A 15,395-nucleotide genomic window follows, 5' to 3' on the forward strand; every position below is an offset into this window, starting at 1 on the left:
GGGGGGCGTGCGCACGCTTGTCTTCTCGTCGCGTCTATCCATTTCGCTGAACTGACTGTTTTCGCATGTAATCAAGAGCACATTGCATTCATGGCCGCCGGCGGTGCGCCTGTGCGCATGTGTGGGCAGGGGGTGCACAGACGCGCCCTGGGGCGCTCACCCTCATCCCACCCCTCCTCGTCCATCGACGGGAGTGGGCGGGAGAGAACGGGGAGCACAACCATATTCGCTTTTCTACAATGTGCGTATTCTACCGCGAGCAAGGCAGCACACAGACGCACGCACAGCCACAGCTCACCTGGCACTCTGTTGCACGGCGGCTGAATCCGGGTCCTCTGGGACGAGCCGTTCAGCCGGTCGAATGAGGACCATACGTCTGACGGGCTCTCCTCCTTCCTCGTCCCTTCCTCGAAAATGTGCTGCGCGACCGACTCCAGGCGGACCTGGGCGTGGGCAACATGCCTTCATCCACGCCCGCCGCGTCCAGCGTCCTGCTCGACGGCTGGAGGCGATGGCGTCTGTCGTGCGGGTAACAGGGGTTTGTCTAGGCGCATGCCGGGTGTGCGCGAGGACGAGGTTGGCCAGCCGCAGGTCAGGGCCCCCTGAGACCCCGCAGACTCTGTCTGTATGCCATGCTTCGCCCTGAGTCACCTCAAGCTGCGGCATCTTAGGATATGGTGTGGTGACGCCCCAGATTGGGGACCTGGAGGGCTCAATGGGGCCCCCTTTGGGGGTGCTCTCGTCACGCCCTCGGCACCTATGTCGCATCGACTCGCCCGGCCGGATGTAAGAGGTGCCGCACATGTCGCACGCACGTTGGGGATGATTTGTATGCATCTCTGCGCGCCTTTCTGGGCTATCGCTCGTGCCCTGCTGACCTCTGGATGCCTTGTGTGGATGCGGTACGCCATGCCAGCGGCGCTTGAAAGCGCGTGCGCACGGCGCTCACATTTTCTGCATCCTAGGGCCTGTTCCAGGACGGCCTTGTTGCCTGGTGAGGTGGGCTCGCTGTCTTCATCGTCCATTTCCGTCCATGCCAGCCAAGGGGCGGGGAGGGCGCGTGTGCGGCGCGGTGCTAATAGCAGCGGAAGAAACCGCAGAAGGCAAAAAAACAAAATAATAAAAAAAGAGCGAAAGGCGCCCCCGTACACAAGTCAATGTCCGCACATCGAGGCGCGTGCAGAGTCCATCAACGATGAAAGCGCGCCCACACGCCCACCGCGCAAGCGCATCGAGACGGACACGAATCGCGAGAGAGCGAGGAGGAAGACAAGCAAAACACAGGTATCTCTACATCTATATATTTATATCGATAGATACAGAGAGGCTGAAACATAAACAAGAAGGCGGGTGTTCGACACGGCCGGCGACTGCGAGCTGGAAAGAATGCACAACACACACACACACAGACGCGCATGCATATAATATATATATATATATACATATATATATGTACGTATATGCATGAAGATATGCGATGAGCGCCACAGAGAGCGCGCGGGCGGAGGTACAGATGCACTCGCTGGCGCACAAGTACACGTTTCACCATCACTGCCATCATGCATTTCACCAATGCACATCCGCTCCACATGGGCGCAGAGATGCCGCATGCTCCCCCCCCCCCTCCTCCTCCGCCTCCTCGCCCCTCACCGGGAGCCTGTGCACGAGAGCGACCGAAGAGAGCTACAAGAGGTCGTGTAGCAGAGGAAGGTGAGCTTCCGCAAGAACTGAATCGGGGCTCGATCGATGGCAGAAGCAAGCACCTTCATCACACATCCGTCCCCTGCCTAGCGACACGCGCTGCTAGAGCTCACAGGAGCGCCTCGGTAACAGCCATGCTCCGCCCCCGCACGAACCTGCCCTTCTGTGCCTGCTGCGCAGCGGCTACGCGCTTCGTCGGCACAGGCGAGTAAAGGGCCGATGCTGGCGACGACACAAAAGACGAGGCATGTGGTGCGCTAACTCGAGAAGCCGAGCGAAGGCCGCGAGACACTCCTGCAGAGGCAGATCGCGATCCGCCAAGCACCGAGAGCTGCTGCTGCAGCGGTGGGGAGAAGAGGGCGATTAAGGAAGAGGCGCGCATGGGCGGGATGCACAGGTTCAGCGGGTCGCCCTCCGCTGCCTCCTCGCTGGAGGTCAAGTCCGCGGCCGTGTACAAGTTCGATACGTAAGGCAAGCTGTCCTCTCGCTTCAGTGCGTGAATGGCTGTGATACCCAGCCTCGCGTCGTCGCACGTCGGCCGCAGTGGTGGTGGCGGTGGCGTCCTGAGAGACCCGACTCGGCGCACTAAAGCGGCTCGCTCCGTCCACCACTCGCGTGCCAGCGCTTCCCGCATGACACTCTCTACCGCAACGATCCAGCAGATGCACTGCACCGTCCACTCCGACTCGTACTCCTGCCGCATTCTAACGTATACCGCGATGAAGTGCTCCTTGGCGAGGTTCAGCGAAAACCGCTGATGCTGATGCACGTACATGACCGTCAGGGACGCGCGCACCTCGGCCTCGCGGACGATCAGCTGACGCAGTCGGCTGCGGTCCGTTCCGTTGCGGCCCAGACGCTCCGACCGCCGGCCAAGGCGGTCGAACGACGGCGGCTCCCACTCGCTCGTCAAGTCCAGCTCCGAGTACGTGTGCACATCACCTGCGAAGCTCTGCGTTGGCTGGCTCACCTCCACCAGCGAGCTCTGCCCTTCACCGTCAAGACGGGCGCCAACGCCGTCCTCAGCGCTATCGTCCACGTCACAGTTCGCGAGAAGCGATGAGGACGAGGAAGCGGAGATGTAAAACAGGTCAGGCAGGAGCGGGTCAGGGCTGCTGCCGTTGGCGCCGTGCTGTGGTGTGACTTTGAAAGGCAGGTCCTGGTCATGTTCGGGGGCGGCGAGAGTGGCGTAATCGCTGAGCTTCAAAGGGGCGGCCGAGGGAACGGCATCGACGGCGGTGCCGCGGGTAGGAGCGCTGTCGGTGTCACCTCGATCCTTCAGCGGTAGTATCTTGCCCAGGAACGACGGCGCGGACTCGAGCCTACCACTCCTCTTAAGCGCTGCTTTTTCGTTCTTGCTGGTGCTTCTTGTTGAGCCCCGCCACCTTCCGCGACGTGACGGTGGTGGAAATGGTGTGGAAGAGACCGTGTCGTTGTACGAGGCCGTGCCTGCCTCTGAGGCGACCCCGCAGCAGCCTCCCATTCACCCACAGAGGAAGCGCGCAAGTGTTTCGTTTATCGGCGCCTGTGAGCCGGTGGGTGTCTAGGGGAGCACAGGCTCTTAAAGTAAAAGGATATGATACCTTCGAAGGAATATTCACAACGATCGGGGGCACCGAGGACACACAGACACAGACGCACCGCGTCTTGCGGCAACGGTGATGAGCAGGGGGGGGGGGTCGACTGTACAGACTTAGTCTTCTCCCTCCCTCCCAACTCTACCCCCTCTTTCTTCGCTGTTGGGCACGCCCCCGTGAGCGTCTGTATGCGCACGCGTAGGCGTGGGTCTGCGTGCGTGGGAGTATGTGCTCGCAAGAGCGAGAGATGACGGGAGATGAGTGGGGGCGTGAAGGTGTACAAAATCACTCACGCCCTCACACACACACACACACACACACACACGTGTATATATATATATGGATAGATAGATGTGTGTGCAAGCGCGTATGTGTATATATGTGGGAATGTGCGTGTGTGTGTATGGTGGGGTGGGGGGTGGATGGAGGAGGCGCCCTTCTGCAAAGAGGGGATGCCAACACCGCATGCACGGAGGCACGTGCAGCCCTCTCTCTCCCTCTTCCTCCCTCGGCCTCGCGCACGACAAGGCGCAGCGAGATCGATGGAGGGTACCGGCGACCCCTCGTTGCCTCTCCCAAGCCGAGCACCGCAGTGAAAATAGCGCACAGTCCCGTTGCTAAACCGTCACTCCAGCCTTCGAGCAACGCGCCCACACGGCAGCTGAGAAAGACGAGCCGAGGTGCTCGACAACGTCGCTGATGCGTGGTAGTGACGTACGCAGATACACGGCAGAGGGAGTAGTAGAGTTGAGAGCGGAAGGAGAAGGAAAGGTAAGTTGAACAATGAGCGGGCCAGCAGGCGCGCAGCGAGCACCGAGAAATCTGGAAGGCCCAGCGCGCGCGCCGGTGTCGGTGCAGAGGTGGAGCATCGCGCACGCACGTCTCAAGCGGAAGTATGGCGTCATGAGGATTTGGGGAGGGAGGGGCAGGTCCGTGTCTGTGAAAGACGCAGAGGTGGCGGTGGTGACGAGTGTGACGGCGCCGCTCACCTTTTCTGCGTCTCCGTCTCTGCCTGCAACTGCTGTCGACAGGAAAGAGAGAGTGAGCGCACACCACCGGCGGGCCAGCACAGGGGTGGGGAAATGGAGGGGGTCAACAAGTTGGTTAGCCGATGCGTACGAGCGAACGCGCGGTTAATACAGGACACACGAAGATGCGGAGGTCCGCCATCGCGAGGGATGGGCCATGGCGGAGAGACGAAGACAAAACACACACACAACGAATACAAACGCACAGAACAGAATTACAAGTAAAAAAAAAAGCGGCAGCAGCAGCGGCAGCAACGGTGTCGGTACTACCGCATGGACACCACCACGACCACCACCACCACCCGCTCTCAGTTGTGCCGGGCAGCCACTGGCGCGACGTCGACCGCTGCCGTTGCGGCCTCGTGATGGCGCTCCTGACGGACTCGTTCACACCGCTCTCGCTCCAGCTCATCGTCCTCCATGTTTTCCTCGCGTTCCTTGACGCGCATGAAGTTGATGAAGTCCTTCTTGCTAATAAAGCCCTCGAACTTCGAGTAGCGGCAGACGAGGATGTGGTGGGTGCCGAGGGACTTGAACAGGTACAGCAACTTCTTCACGGAGCACTCCGGCTCTACCTGCAGCAGGCAGCTCTCCAGGATGTTCGTGAGGTCCACCTCGAGGAAGGTGGCTTCGCGCGAGTGGGACGGCGTTGTCTTGAAGCGAATGTATGTGTTGAGGTTCACGTCACTGTTGCGCGCCGCGGCCACTTGGAGGGCCCGCACAATCTTCTTTGCAGGCGCGTATCCGAGCAGCGTCATGTCACTGGGCGACTCGACGACGGGGAAGCCGGTGACGTTCATCTTCGTGACGAGTTCGTTGATGTCGCGCACCTGCAGCCCGTACGCCGTCAGGACGGTGAACTGCTTGTTCCCGTAGACGTTCTGGGCAACGAAGTCGAGATAGAACTCCTTCTTCGGGTCTAGATAAGGCAGCTTGTTCTCCTCGATGCCGATTTCGTACGTACCCTTCACCCCGACAGCCTCGCCGGCGGCCTTGGCGCAGAGTATGCCCACAATGACGGGCACCATGTACTCCAGCGAGCCCGTGAGCTCGAACATGATGATTGCCAGGCAGATGGTCATGTGGGTGACGCCGGTCAGCATGGCCGCCGCGCCGACGATCGCGTACACGCCAGGGATGACGCACAGGTCCTGGTCGTAGCACTCCGTGAAGATGTACGAGCTGGCGTAGGTCTCCTGCAACGCGCGGAACATCATACCAAAGGCGCGGCCGTACAGAGCGCCGATCGTGAGCGACGGCACAAGGATGCCGGCGGGCAGGAAGGTGCCGACGGTGTAGGAGAACATGGCAAATTTTGCCGTGGCGGTGACGAGGAGAGAGAAGAAGGCGCGCATGTCGCTGTCCTCGCACATCTCAATGGTGCCGTTTGGTGTGCAGTCCTGAAAGCAGTCGCCGAGAAGCTCCAGCATGCTACCGGAGCCGTAGGGCGTCAAGAAGTTCACGACAGCGGTGACGGCAGCCACGACGGCGACCTCGACGATCCGCCACTGCCGCAAGTGCCTCTTGCGCCACCGGCCGACGTGCAGGTTCACGACGCTGAAGGTGGACCCGATGAACCCGCCAAAGCATCCGATCGCCGCAAACATGGGGAGCTCGAAGAAGTGCCAGTTGTGCTGGTAGTTGACACTAAACTGCACGATGCGGCCGGTGTGCCAGAGATCCACGCGCGACTGGAGCAGCACCGCCGTCACGCCGCAGATGAGGGCCGCCATGAGGGCCTTGAAGTTGTACGACGTGGAGACATCCTCCAAGGCGAAGATGACCCCGCCGACGGGGGCACCGAAAGCAACGGCCATGCCACCGCCCGCGCCGGCGGTGATGAGCTCACGCTCCTTGGCCTCCTGCTGATAGCTCGGCAGGGCGCCGGAGATAATGCCGCCGACGCAGGCGCCGATGTGGACAAAGGGGCCCTCCTTCCCCACGGTCAAGCCAGACCCTGTCGAGAAGCACATGCCCACCACCTTCGTGATCAGCGTCCAGCCCCCAAGATACCGCTTGACGTGGTGGCCCGACACGATCGTCTTCACCTCTGCAATGCCGCCGCCAGAGGCGTAGGGGGCGTAGGTCTTGCACAGGTACGCCGCCGTGACAGCCGCCATGGTGGAGAAGCTGACGTACATGACGAAGTCCACAAAGGCCACGACATGGTTGTCGCGGCCGAGGAAGAACTCGCCCCACGAGTAGTACTCGCCGCATTCACGACTGTCGACGCAGCACATGTTGCGGCCCAGCCAGAAGAAGTTCGCGCAAATACCAGAGCGGAAGGCGCTCACCCAGTGCGCACACGCGTCGCTGAAGACGCCGAGGCAGCCGAGAACGATGCCGCATGCCATGGCGGCGAAGAACGCCTCGCCCTCGGGGCTGTACACGGACCACGTGTCGCCGTACGATGAAGAAGCCGCAGCTGTGGCGCTATGGCGGCGCCACATCGCCGCCCGCTCCGCCGCCTCCGTGTGGCTGCTGATGCAGTCGATTGTCGCCCAGTCCGCCTCTGGAACATTCACGACCAAGTTCGTGATGCCCTCGTCGGCCCCGCTGGCCGCGCCGCCACCGCCGCCTGCTCGCGCCATCTGCTCAGCCATCGGCAGCGAGGAGTGCATGAGATTTGATGCCGACACAAGAAGGCGTGTGTTACGGCGCTACAGCGAAAAGGAGAGAGGGTGCTTATATGTATACGGCGGCAACCCGTCTGTGCGTGCACGCGTGTGTGTCCGCGTGTGTGTCCGCGTGCGTGTCCGTGGCAGGAATAGGGCGAGCTACGCGCCGGGACGCAGCACACGCAGCTCACCACCCGTGCGAGCGTGCGTGCGTGCGCAGCAGCGGAAGAGAAAGCGGTGCGCAGAGAGGAATACAGAGAGGGAGAGCAACTTAGATGGGCGGGGGACGCACGAGGGCTCCGCCAGCAGCGAAGAAGGAAAAAGGCCAGAATGCAGGTGGGTAAGAGACGTCGCACCACCTAAAACTATGTGTGGGTGTGTTTGTAGGTGTATGCGACTGTATTATGTGTAAGCGTGCGCGCGTGTGTGCCTGCCTGCCTCTGAGCGCAAGACGAGCGGGAGGCAGGGGAGAGATGCAAGTTTTAGAAGCCAGGTGAAGGGCGCGCCCACACGCACAGAAGTGGGTTAAGGAGTGAGGTTGGGGGGGGGGGCTGTTGATCAACAGAATATGAAAAGGAAAGACAGAGGGCCGCCGTCATTGCCGACGTCGCTTCTGTGGTGGCGTCGGCTGGCGGCTGTGGTCGTTGAGGCACACGCACACACACACGCAAAGAGATACGCCGTAGCGCATGCACGGTTTGTGGTGCACGTGCGGTACCCGCGTTTGACTTTCGTATTTCTATCACGGACGATGTGAGAAGGGCGGTGCCCACACACACACACACTCAGACACACAAACCTACGCGTGCGTGTGCGTGCGTGGATCGGTTGGCTGTCTCCCGCATAGCCGGTGGAGAAGAGAGAAGGGGAAGAGAAGTGAGGGGTTGCGCAAGAGCAGCAGCAGCATCCCAGTAAATCGGGAGCTGGCAGTCAGGCCAACACAGAACGGCGCTGAGGAGGGGGGCGTGGGGGGAAGGGGGACATGAGAAAGAAAGAGGCGCCCCTATGCACGGATTGATGTCCGTTGGCTAAAGCATCAGAAGGCTTACGAGGAGCGCTGCGGGCAGGGAGGCGCTGAACGGCGGAAGCGCGGCGCAGCGGCAACACGGGGAGGGCGCTAGTGAACAGAGGCACGGGAGACATGCAGACACACACACACGCACACACAGACAGCCACCACTGCAACAACGGCTCAAGCGACGGAGGCCAAAGATGTGCGCAGAAGCACAGAGAAAAGGCGGTGGACAGAGGATGAGAAACCATGAGGGAGCAGAGCAGAGCAGAGGTGCGGAGGGGAGGCGATGCCGCGCAGCCTCCTCCCTCCCTCCCTCCCTCCCTCCCTCCCTCCCTCCCCGCCCACACACACACACACTCACCTCCACCCACCGGCTTCGAGGCGCAGGCTCGGCGGATGAGAAAGACGTTGAATGCCTTTCCCCCTCTCTCGCATTCGCATCGCTAAATCCCTGTCTCCTCTGTGTCCCAGATGTTCGCACCCTCTACTGCGTCGCTGCCCTCGCGGCGCATACGCTTCAGGTGCTCGACGAGCTGCGCCTCCTGGTGACGGCGGCGCTCTTCCTCGGTGCGGTGCTTTTCCACCTCCTGCACGGAGCGGTCGAAGGCGCTGCCGCTACCTGCACCACCACCTGAGGTGGTCACCGCTGCCGTGGCCTTCACGCCGAACGCGGCGGCGAACTTAGCGACTGTCTTGGCGTTCTCAGTCTTCTGCTGCGCCTTCAGCCGGCGCTTGGCGGCGACGAGCAAGGAGTCGTAGAGCTCGCCGCACTCGCGGTCCATTGTGACGGGGTCCACCCCGGCCGCCTCGCGCTCCTCACGGTAGAGCATGACGCGCAGTCGCACCTCACGCAAGGCGCGATGAGACTCAAGCCGTGCCGCCATCTCGCGGTTCTCGCCCTGTGCGCGGCGCTGCTCGAGGGGGTTGATGGACGCCCCGCCCTCCATCGCCGCCGCGCCCTCCTCGGCAGGCACGCGGCCCGTCGCCAACACGTTCACGCGGCTGCGCTGAACATAGCCACTCAGCCCGGTACCCTTGACCGCGGCAGCTTCCACACCGTTGTACATGGCCCGTGTGTGTGTGTGTGTGTGTGTGTGTTTGTATCGAGTGCTGTGTCGCCGCGCAATGGTTGAAGACCTTCGCCCGCGCCACACACGGGTCGTGCTGCTTGCACCGATGATACGGCTAGCAGGGAGAGAGAAAGAGAGAGTCGAAACGAAAAGAGGATGGTGGGAGAGGCATGAAGGCATGAGGGCTTGAGAGGGTGCATCCATACGGCAGTCGCGGCACATGTAGACGCCGGTGTAGCAGCCCAAGATGTGGCAGTATCGAGAGTGGCGGCTGCGGAAATCCACGCAATGGCATAGCCGCGATTACGACGCGGCGAAACACATACAGGCCCGAGCCAGCTTGCAGACAGACACACGTGCGGCGGCGGTGCACGTTCGTGGGTATGGGGGAAAGGGGAAAGTGGAAGGGGAAGGCGGTCGGGGATGCCCGTGAAAGTCGCCGTCGCTTGCTTCGCTTGACGCTTCGCCTGCCTTGCTCGTTGCTCCTTCTCCGGTGGCCGCCGGCCCGACATGGCGCACGCGCATCTCGCGACTGGTCACCATCATCGCATTGAAGGCGTTCCTGGGAAGACAAACGTGCGCGCGCACACACGCAGGGAGAGAGTGGAGGGGAGGGGGGTATATGGGGCATCTGGGCAGCAGTACCGTCGGCATCACCAGCAAGCTTGCAGCAGCGCTCCGCGTGGGCTCAAGGCCCGCACCTCATCGCCGCAACCTTCTCATAGGCAGCCACCGTGGCCTCGTCGAGCATCGTCTCGCCGTACTCCCGCTCCAAGTCACGTACGAGCGCAAGGGCCAGGGAGCCGAGCAGATCACGCGCTTGCACAAACCGCGCCTTCTGCTCGGCCTCCGTCTCCAGCGCGAACCGTTGCGTGAGCTCCGGCACCTCCCATCGCCGCTGCACCCGGCATGCCTTGCGCAGTTCGTGCGGCCGCACGCGCATGAAGAGAGGCTCGCCCTCGTACAGATGATCCTGCAGCTTGCGCGTCGACCGCTCGTGGTAAATAGCGGGGTTGCGCGGACTCCACAACGTCCAGCTCTGCCGGCCGTCCGTTGTGTCCTGCGACACTGTCCAGTGCGCCGGCGTCGCCGATGCCAGCAGTGGATCGCAGAAATCCGAAGTGGAAGAAGCGCACGACGCCGACAACCCAGAAGCGCCCATGGAGTTCTGCTGAGCAGCTTGTGTGTCGGCGTAGCGCCGCTGATACCGGTCGCTTGTCCGCTCCGTGTAGGGGGCATCAACACTGACGTAGACGTCGTAAGTGTCGCGCTGCCGACGCACGCCAGCGAGCGAGGACGAGGACTGCCGGCTAACATCGATGCCCATTTCCGCCATGGCCGTCACGGCCAACGGATGCACGGTGCCGAGGTGGTGCACGCCCCCGCTGCACACAAACACGCGGCCACCAGTAAAGGCCCGCAAGAACGCCTCGGCCATCTGCGTCCGTGCCTGGTTCGTGACGCCAGCAACAACGATACCGCGGCAGGTGCTCATGCGACGGTGCTTGATGTGGTTGTGTTCCTGGTAGACCTGTGTCCGTGGGACTGCGTGCCGGTGTGCGTAACACAGAGAGAGAGGGAAGCAGCATGCGAGGCCCATCACATCGAGACGTGAAAGTGTCGGGGGAGATGAGGGTTAAGTGGGAAGGTTGATGAGGTCAGAGATGGGAGCGGCTCCCCACGGCACACCTTCTCGGGCGCGCTCAGTGGCACGCGGACGAGGGCGAGGAGGGCGAAGGACGTGTGTTCATCCTGCACGGGGAGGCATTGTGAGGGGTGGGGAGAGGGGGGGGGGCAAGCGCACGAGCGAGCCGAAAGCATGCGCCCAAGAGGAGGGGGTGGCGTGGGCCAGTGAAGGTGCGGTGCTCCCACAAAGCCGCGACGAAGAAACGGTAGCGAGAGAGAAGCAGGCACAGAGAGACAGCGCACCGTGGAAGCGATGCTGACGACGAGGAGGTCGATGGCGATGATGCATCCACTCCCCGTGTGTGTGTATGTATATATACGCCCGTCTCTGTGTGTGTGTGTATGTGTGTGTGAAAGAGAGAGTCTGTCCGTTCTTGAGGTGCGCGACGCTGATAAGAGAAAGGAGGAAGCGCTGATGAGGGAGGAGGTGGCGGTCAAGTGGTGGTGATGACGACCGGAGCAGGTCCGATGCTACACGCACCAAGAGATGGGGGGTTAGAACGTCTTGTTAGGAAGCATCGTCCTTGATGCTGCTGTTGCCGTCGTCTGCGTCTTACACGATACTCACAGACCCCCCCCCCCAGCACACACACACATACACACACATACGTGCAGTGAGAGCTCTGGGAGAAGAGAAAGGAACCTCGTAAGCGGAGAAGGATGCTGAAGGGGAGGGTGCGCTGGAGAGCGCAACCGCACACGTACGGTTTTTTGTCATCCCTGGTCAGTCATGCCCTTCTCCTCGCGCTGCCAGGCGGCTCTATCCGTCCGCCACCCTCCTCTTGCTTAGGATCCGGTGTTCGGCAGTCGCACTGTGACGTCGATGTAGCCGGCCTTGATGGACTTGACCTTTACGACAGCACTCAGAAAAGCGTCTGTGCGGAGGTCTTCCATGACGGTGGGGTAGAGCGACTGATGGCCGTGCCTGCTGTGCTTGCCCTGCCCCGTCACAATGCGGAGGTGACCAATACGATGGCGCTGGCAGACGCGGACGCGACGGACCAGCACGTCATGCACCTCAGTGCTATGGAAACCGTGGAGGTCGAGGGTGCTTGTGGCATCTGTGCGCAGCCGCTCTTGCTCCAGGGCGAGCATCGCCAAGCGATTCAGGCGGTTGTACTCGAGACCGAGCCGACGACCCTCGCTGCTAAGGACTCTCGCCGTCCTGCCGTCCCCGCTTGAAAAGGCCGCGGTGGCCTGGCCCAGGACACGGAGACGCTGCGTGTTCATCAGGTACGCCCGCTCCCGCACCCGCCGCCAGTCGCCGAACTCGAGTATCTCATTTTCCGCCGCTCGATAGGCGCTGTAGACCTCCGCGCTCGTTTCTTCACGGGTCTTCTGGACACCGCCGGCACCGCTGCTGTCGTCCCCTGCGACCGCTGTCGTCGCCGTAGCGGGATGCGGCGGCCGCCACTCCACCGTCGCCGCTGCAGCCATCTTTGCAGGCGCCGCCTCGACAGAGTCCAGTGAGAGCAGCTCCTTCGTTAGCGCGTTCAGCGCCGCTGTCGCGCGACTCCACTGACGGTCTGCGGCGCAGTAGGCGCTCCGCACGACGTCCGCGTCGAGGCCGGGGAACATCACGCACAGCTTCTCTACGCGGAGCTGATCGGCTGGCGTCATAGCCGCCGTGCTCCCGCTCCACATGGCTGACCGAGCCACATTCTCCTGCGCGCAGAAAAGTACATTGTACGCGTCGGCGAAGGCACCGTGGTGCTGCGACAGCACCGCCTCCACCGCAACCGGGTCGACTCCTGGGAAGAGGGAGATGAGTGTCAGGAGGGCGTTGTGGCGCTCCAGCGCCACTGCCGCAGCAGCGTCGTCCACCGCCGCCTCGCGCGCCGCTGTCTCCTCGGCCGCCGCCAACGCAAGTGCAGCAGCCACGTCGTTCACCTCGGCCGTTGTCGGGACGGCACCAGCGTGGGCAATAACGTCACTGGCGCGGATTGGGTCTCCGCCGCTCACGCGCAGCGCCTGCAGCACCACCGCCGGCTCAACATTCGGGAACACCTCAAGCAGCCCGAGGAAGACCTGCATCTCAGAGGCGCTGCTGAGGTGGTCGCCGTCGCCGTCGCCGTGGTGAGTCGCCACGGCATGGTCAACTGGCCGCAGTGCTTCGGGCAGCGCCGCCAAGTCCTCCACGGACGGCAGCGCTAGCGACGGTGCCCGGGCATCCGAAGACGTGTCTCGACCCGAGCCTGACGCCGATGCACTTCGCGAAGGGCCGCCCTGCAAGCGGCTCCTTGGCTTGTCGGTGTGCCGCGGCTCCTTTCGCTCGCCCGTCGCGTCCGCAGTCGACCCCGGCAGAGCGGTGCGAGCGAGCAACGCGGCGTGGTACTCCGCCTCCGTTTCGTGGCGGTAACGGCACTCGTCTGCGCTGTAGCGGCAACGGCGGTTAAGGAAGTGCACGCAAACGTCCGCGTCACGGTCAGCGTGGACGCAGGCGTCGCCGAACTTGCAGCTGCCGTACTGCGCAATGCACGGGTGACGTGCACGAGCGCGACGAGCAGTCGCCGTTGTTGGAGGAGAGGTCGTCGTCGATGATGACGGCAGTGGTCGCTGTGGAGGAGGGAGCTGCACAGGGCCAGCGCTACCCTTCACTAGATCGCGGAACGGTGTCGGATGCGCCACCAGGAGCGCTGCTGGGCCCGTTTTCGTTGCGCCACATCCTGCAGCGTCACCCTCCTCGCTGCCCTCAGCCTCCACCGCCTCGCCTTGGAACGCATACGGCGGCGACGACAGCATCGGCTCTGTGTACGATGGGACGGATCCGCGAATGCGATTAAAATCGGAGGCAAGCAGTGGCGGAGCGGCGAGCCGTCGGTGCGCCACGTCGCCACCGTCGCACTCACCATCATCGGCGCGTGCGTGGGTGTCGGCCTGGTCGCCTATCGGCTCGGCCATCTGCACCTTCGACCCCATCCCATCCACGGCGCGCACGCGGTACATCGAATCACCGTTTCGCAGCACGGGCTCCGCGTCACCGTCCTTAGAGGCGCCCCACACATAATCGCGAACATCGACGCCTTCGATCGTGTGGCGATGGCGGCAGGAACTTCCGTACACGCAGCTGCCTTGAAAGTGCTGCACGCAAACGTCGCCGGGGAGATCCTTGAGGACGCAATACTGGCCGTACTGACACGAGCCGAACTGCACGACGCAGGGGTGGAGGCGCTCCCGCTGCCGGCGCATGGCCTCGACGGCGGGAGAAGAACTAGCGAACAGAGTCGACGTCGGCGGCGGTTTCGTTCGGTTCAGCGATGGGATGGCCGCTGAGGTCGTGCTGGTCGACGTGCGCGCTCCATCTATCCCGCGCGCTCGCGACTGCTGCTGCTGTTGCTGATCACGCTGCCGTTCCAGAATCCGCAGGGCTACCTCTACGTTGTTGCCGGCATCCTTGAGCGCTTGAGTAGCCTTGGCCTTCCCGAACCCCCTTGCTGTCAGGCGCGCCACGTTGTCCTGTTGACCGCTGCCGCCACGCTTCATCCTTCGGCGCTCAACGCACGTGCACACACGCACACGCACACGCACAGAAGCCGCGCCGTGAGGACTCACGGCTCTCGCTCTCTCGTCGGCCAAAACTCTGCCTCTCCCCCTGCTGAAGTCAGGGTATCTGCAACAGGCAACTGCTTGGGCTGGACCTGCTCTGTTACTGCTGCTTGTTATGCTTTCAAGTGACGACGCGAACTCAGCGGTGGGGCGTTCTCACGCGGCTCCGCGCTGCTGAGAAGGTCGCGAGCACCGAGACCGGCAGAGGAGCAATGGAAGGAGTGAAAGAATGGATAAAGCAGATGGGGCGCGGCGTAGAGGGAGGGCGCGCGGGATAGAATGCCGCCGCCCCGCTCACACACACTCGCACACCACAGTGCGCGCCCCAGACTGGGATCGGCAGTGCGCCCATGCACAGGCGCGCGCGCGGGGGCGGGAGGAAAAAGGGTAGAGGGAGGGGGCTCGCAGTGCGAGACGGTGTCCTCGACCACCATCATCACCCAGCAGCAACCGACACTGACAGCAGCGGCACAACCGACAGGCGGTCGAACGCTTCATCGCGCACGCGTCCCCCCTCTTCCTCCTCCTCCGTTTCGTGTCGCTGTCTTGAGCCCTGCGCTGTTTCTGCGGAGGTGCACACCCTCAACTCCGCCTTGCCCCTGTGTATACGCCGTCAACCGCGGCACAAGAACGGCAGCCGTGTGCCATTTTTTGTTGTTTGTGGATGTACATGTACATGCATAGGTGTGGGTGTGTGTATACTCGCGTGCATGAGACGTTGTCATCGCCACGACATCCCATCCGCCACCTCACAGAAACCCACCACCGAGGTGCGTGCCCACCATCACCAGAGAGCGCGGCACCGGTGCGCACACACAAGCGTGGCAGACGAAAACCACATCCATCGTCTGGGAGTGGGCGAGAAGAGAAAGGGGGTGCGAGATACTGGACGCTCATGATCCAACACCTCCACACCACCTTCGCCGGCACACAAACACCAGCAACATCAACACCACAACTCCCCTTCGGCATGTCGCCCACCAGCCACAGCCACTCCACAAGCTCGTTCAGCACAGCCGTCAGCGCAGGCACCTCGCCCACAAGCGGCAGGCAGCCGTCGGGCACAAGCGCAGCCCAGGGAGAAGCGCCCCTCTTGGGGGCGTCCCAGATTGTTTGGTCTTCCGCGTGTCCGTTTTCGCTGCCGCACACTGCGA

The 15,395-nt window shown here is 62.6% G+C and overlaps 5 protein-coding genes across 5 annotated transcripts; all 5 read right to left on the minus strand.

Annotated features, from left to right (window-relative positions):
• Positions 1 to 1,810: 1,810 nt before the first annotated feature.
• Positions 1,811 to 3,184, minus strand: LDBPK_010170 (hypothetical protein, conserved; the record flags this gene model as incomplete). The annotated part of the gene is made up of 1 exon (XM_003857782.1): positions 1,811 to 3,184. The coding sequence occupies one exon, from the start codon at positions 3,182 to 3,184 to the stop codon at positions 1,811 to 1,813; it is 1,374 nt and encodes a 457-aa protein (XP_003857830.1).
• Positions 3,185 to 4,614: 1,430 nt separating this feature from the next.
• On the minus strand, positions 4,615 to 6,927 carry LDBPK_010180 (CLC-type chloride channel, putative; the record flags this gene model as incomplete). Its single annotated transcript, XM_003857783.1, has 1 exon — positions 4,615 to 6,927. One exon carries the CDS (start codon positions 6,925 to 6,927, stop codon positions 4,615 to 4,617), a length of 2,313 nt encoding a protein of 770 aa, XP_003857831.1.
• Positions 6,928 to 8,382: 1,455 nt separating this feature from the next.
• Positions 8,383 to 9,006, minus strand: LDBPK_010190 (hypothetical protein, conserved; the record flags this gene model as incomplete). Its single annotated transcript, XM_003857784.1, has 1 exon — positions 8,383 to 9,006. One exon carries the CDS (start codon positions 9,004 to 9,006, stop codon positions 8,383 to 8,385), a length of 624 nt encoding a protein of 207 aa, XP_003857832.1.
• Positions 9,007 to 9,697: 691 nt separating this feature from the next.
• On the minus strand, positions 9,698 to 10,609 carry LDBPK_010200 (hypothetical protein, conserved; the record flags this gene model as incomplete). Its single annotated transcript, XM_003857785.1, has 1 exon — positions 9,698 to 10,609. One exon carries the CDS (start codon positions 10,607 to 10,609, stop codon positions 9,698 to 9,700), a length of 912 nt encoding a protein of 303 aa, XP_003857833.1.
• Positions 10,610 to 11,481: 872 nt separating this feature from the next.
• On the minus strand, positions 11,482 to 14,178 carry LDBPK_010210 (hypothetical protein, conserved; the record flags this gene model as incomplete). The annotated part of the gene is made up of 1 exon (XM_003857786.1): positions 11,482 to 14,178. The coding sequence occupies one exon, from the start codon at positions 14,176 to 14,178 to the stop codon at positions 11,482 to 11,484; it is 2,697 nt and encodes an 898-aa protein (XP_003857834.1).
• Positions 14,179 to 15,395: the final 1,217 nt, after the last annotated feature.

This window comes from Leishmania donovani, chromosome 1 (genome assembly GCF_000227135.1).
Source record: "Leishmania donovani BPK282A1 complete genome, chromosome 1".
Lineage (NCBI taxonomy): Eukaryota > Euglenozoa > Kinetoplastea > Trypanosomatida > Trypanosomatidae > Leishmania > Leishmania donovani.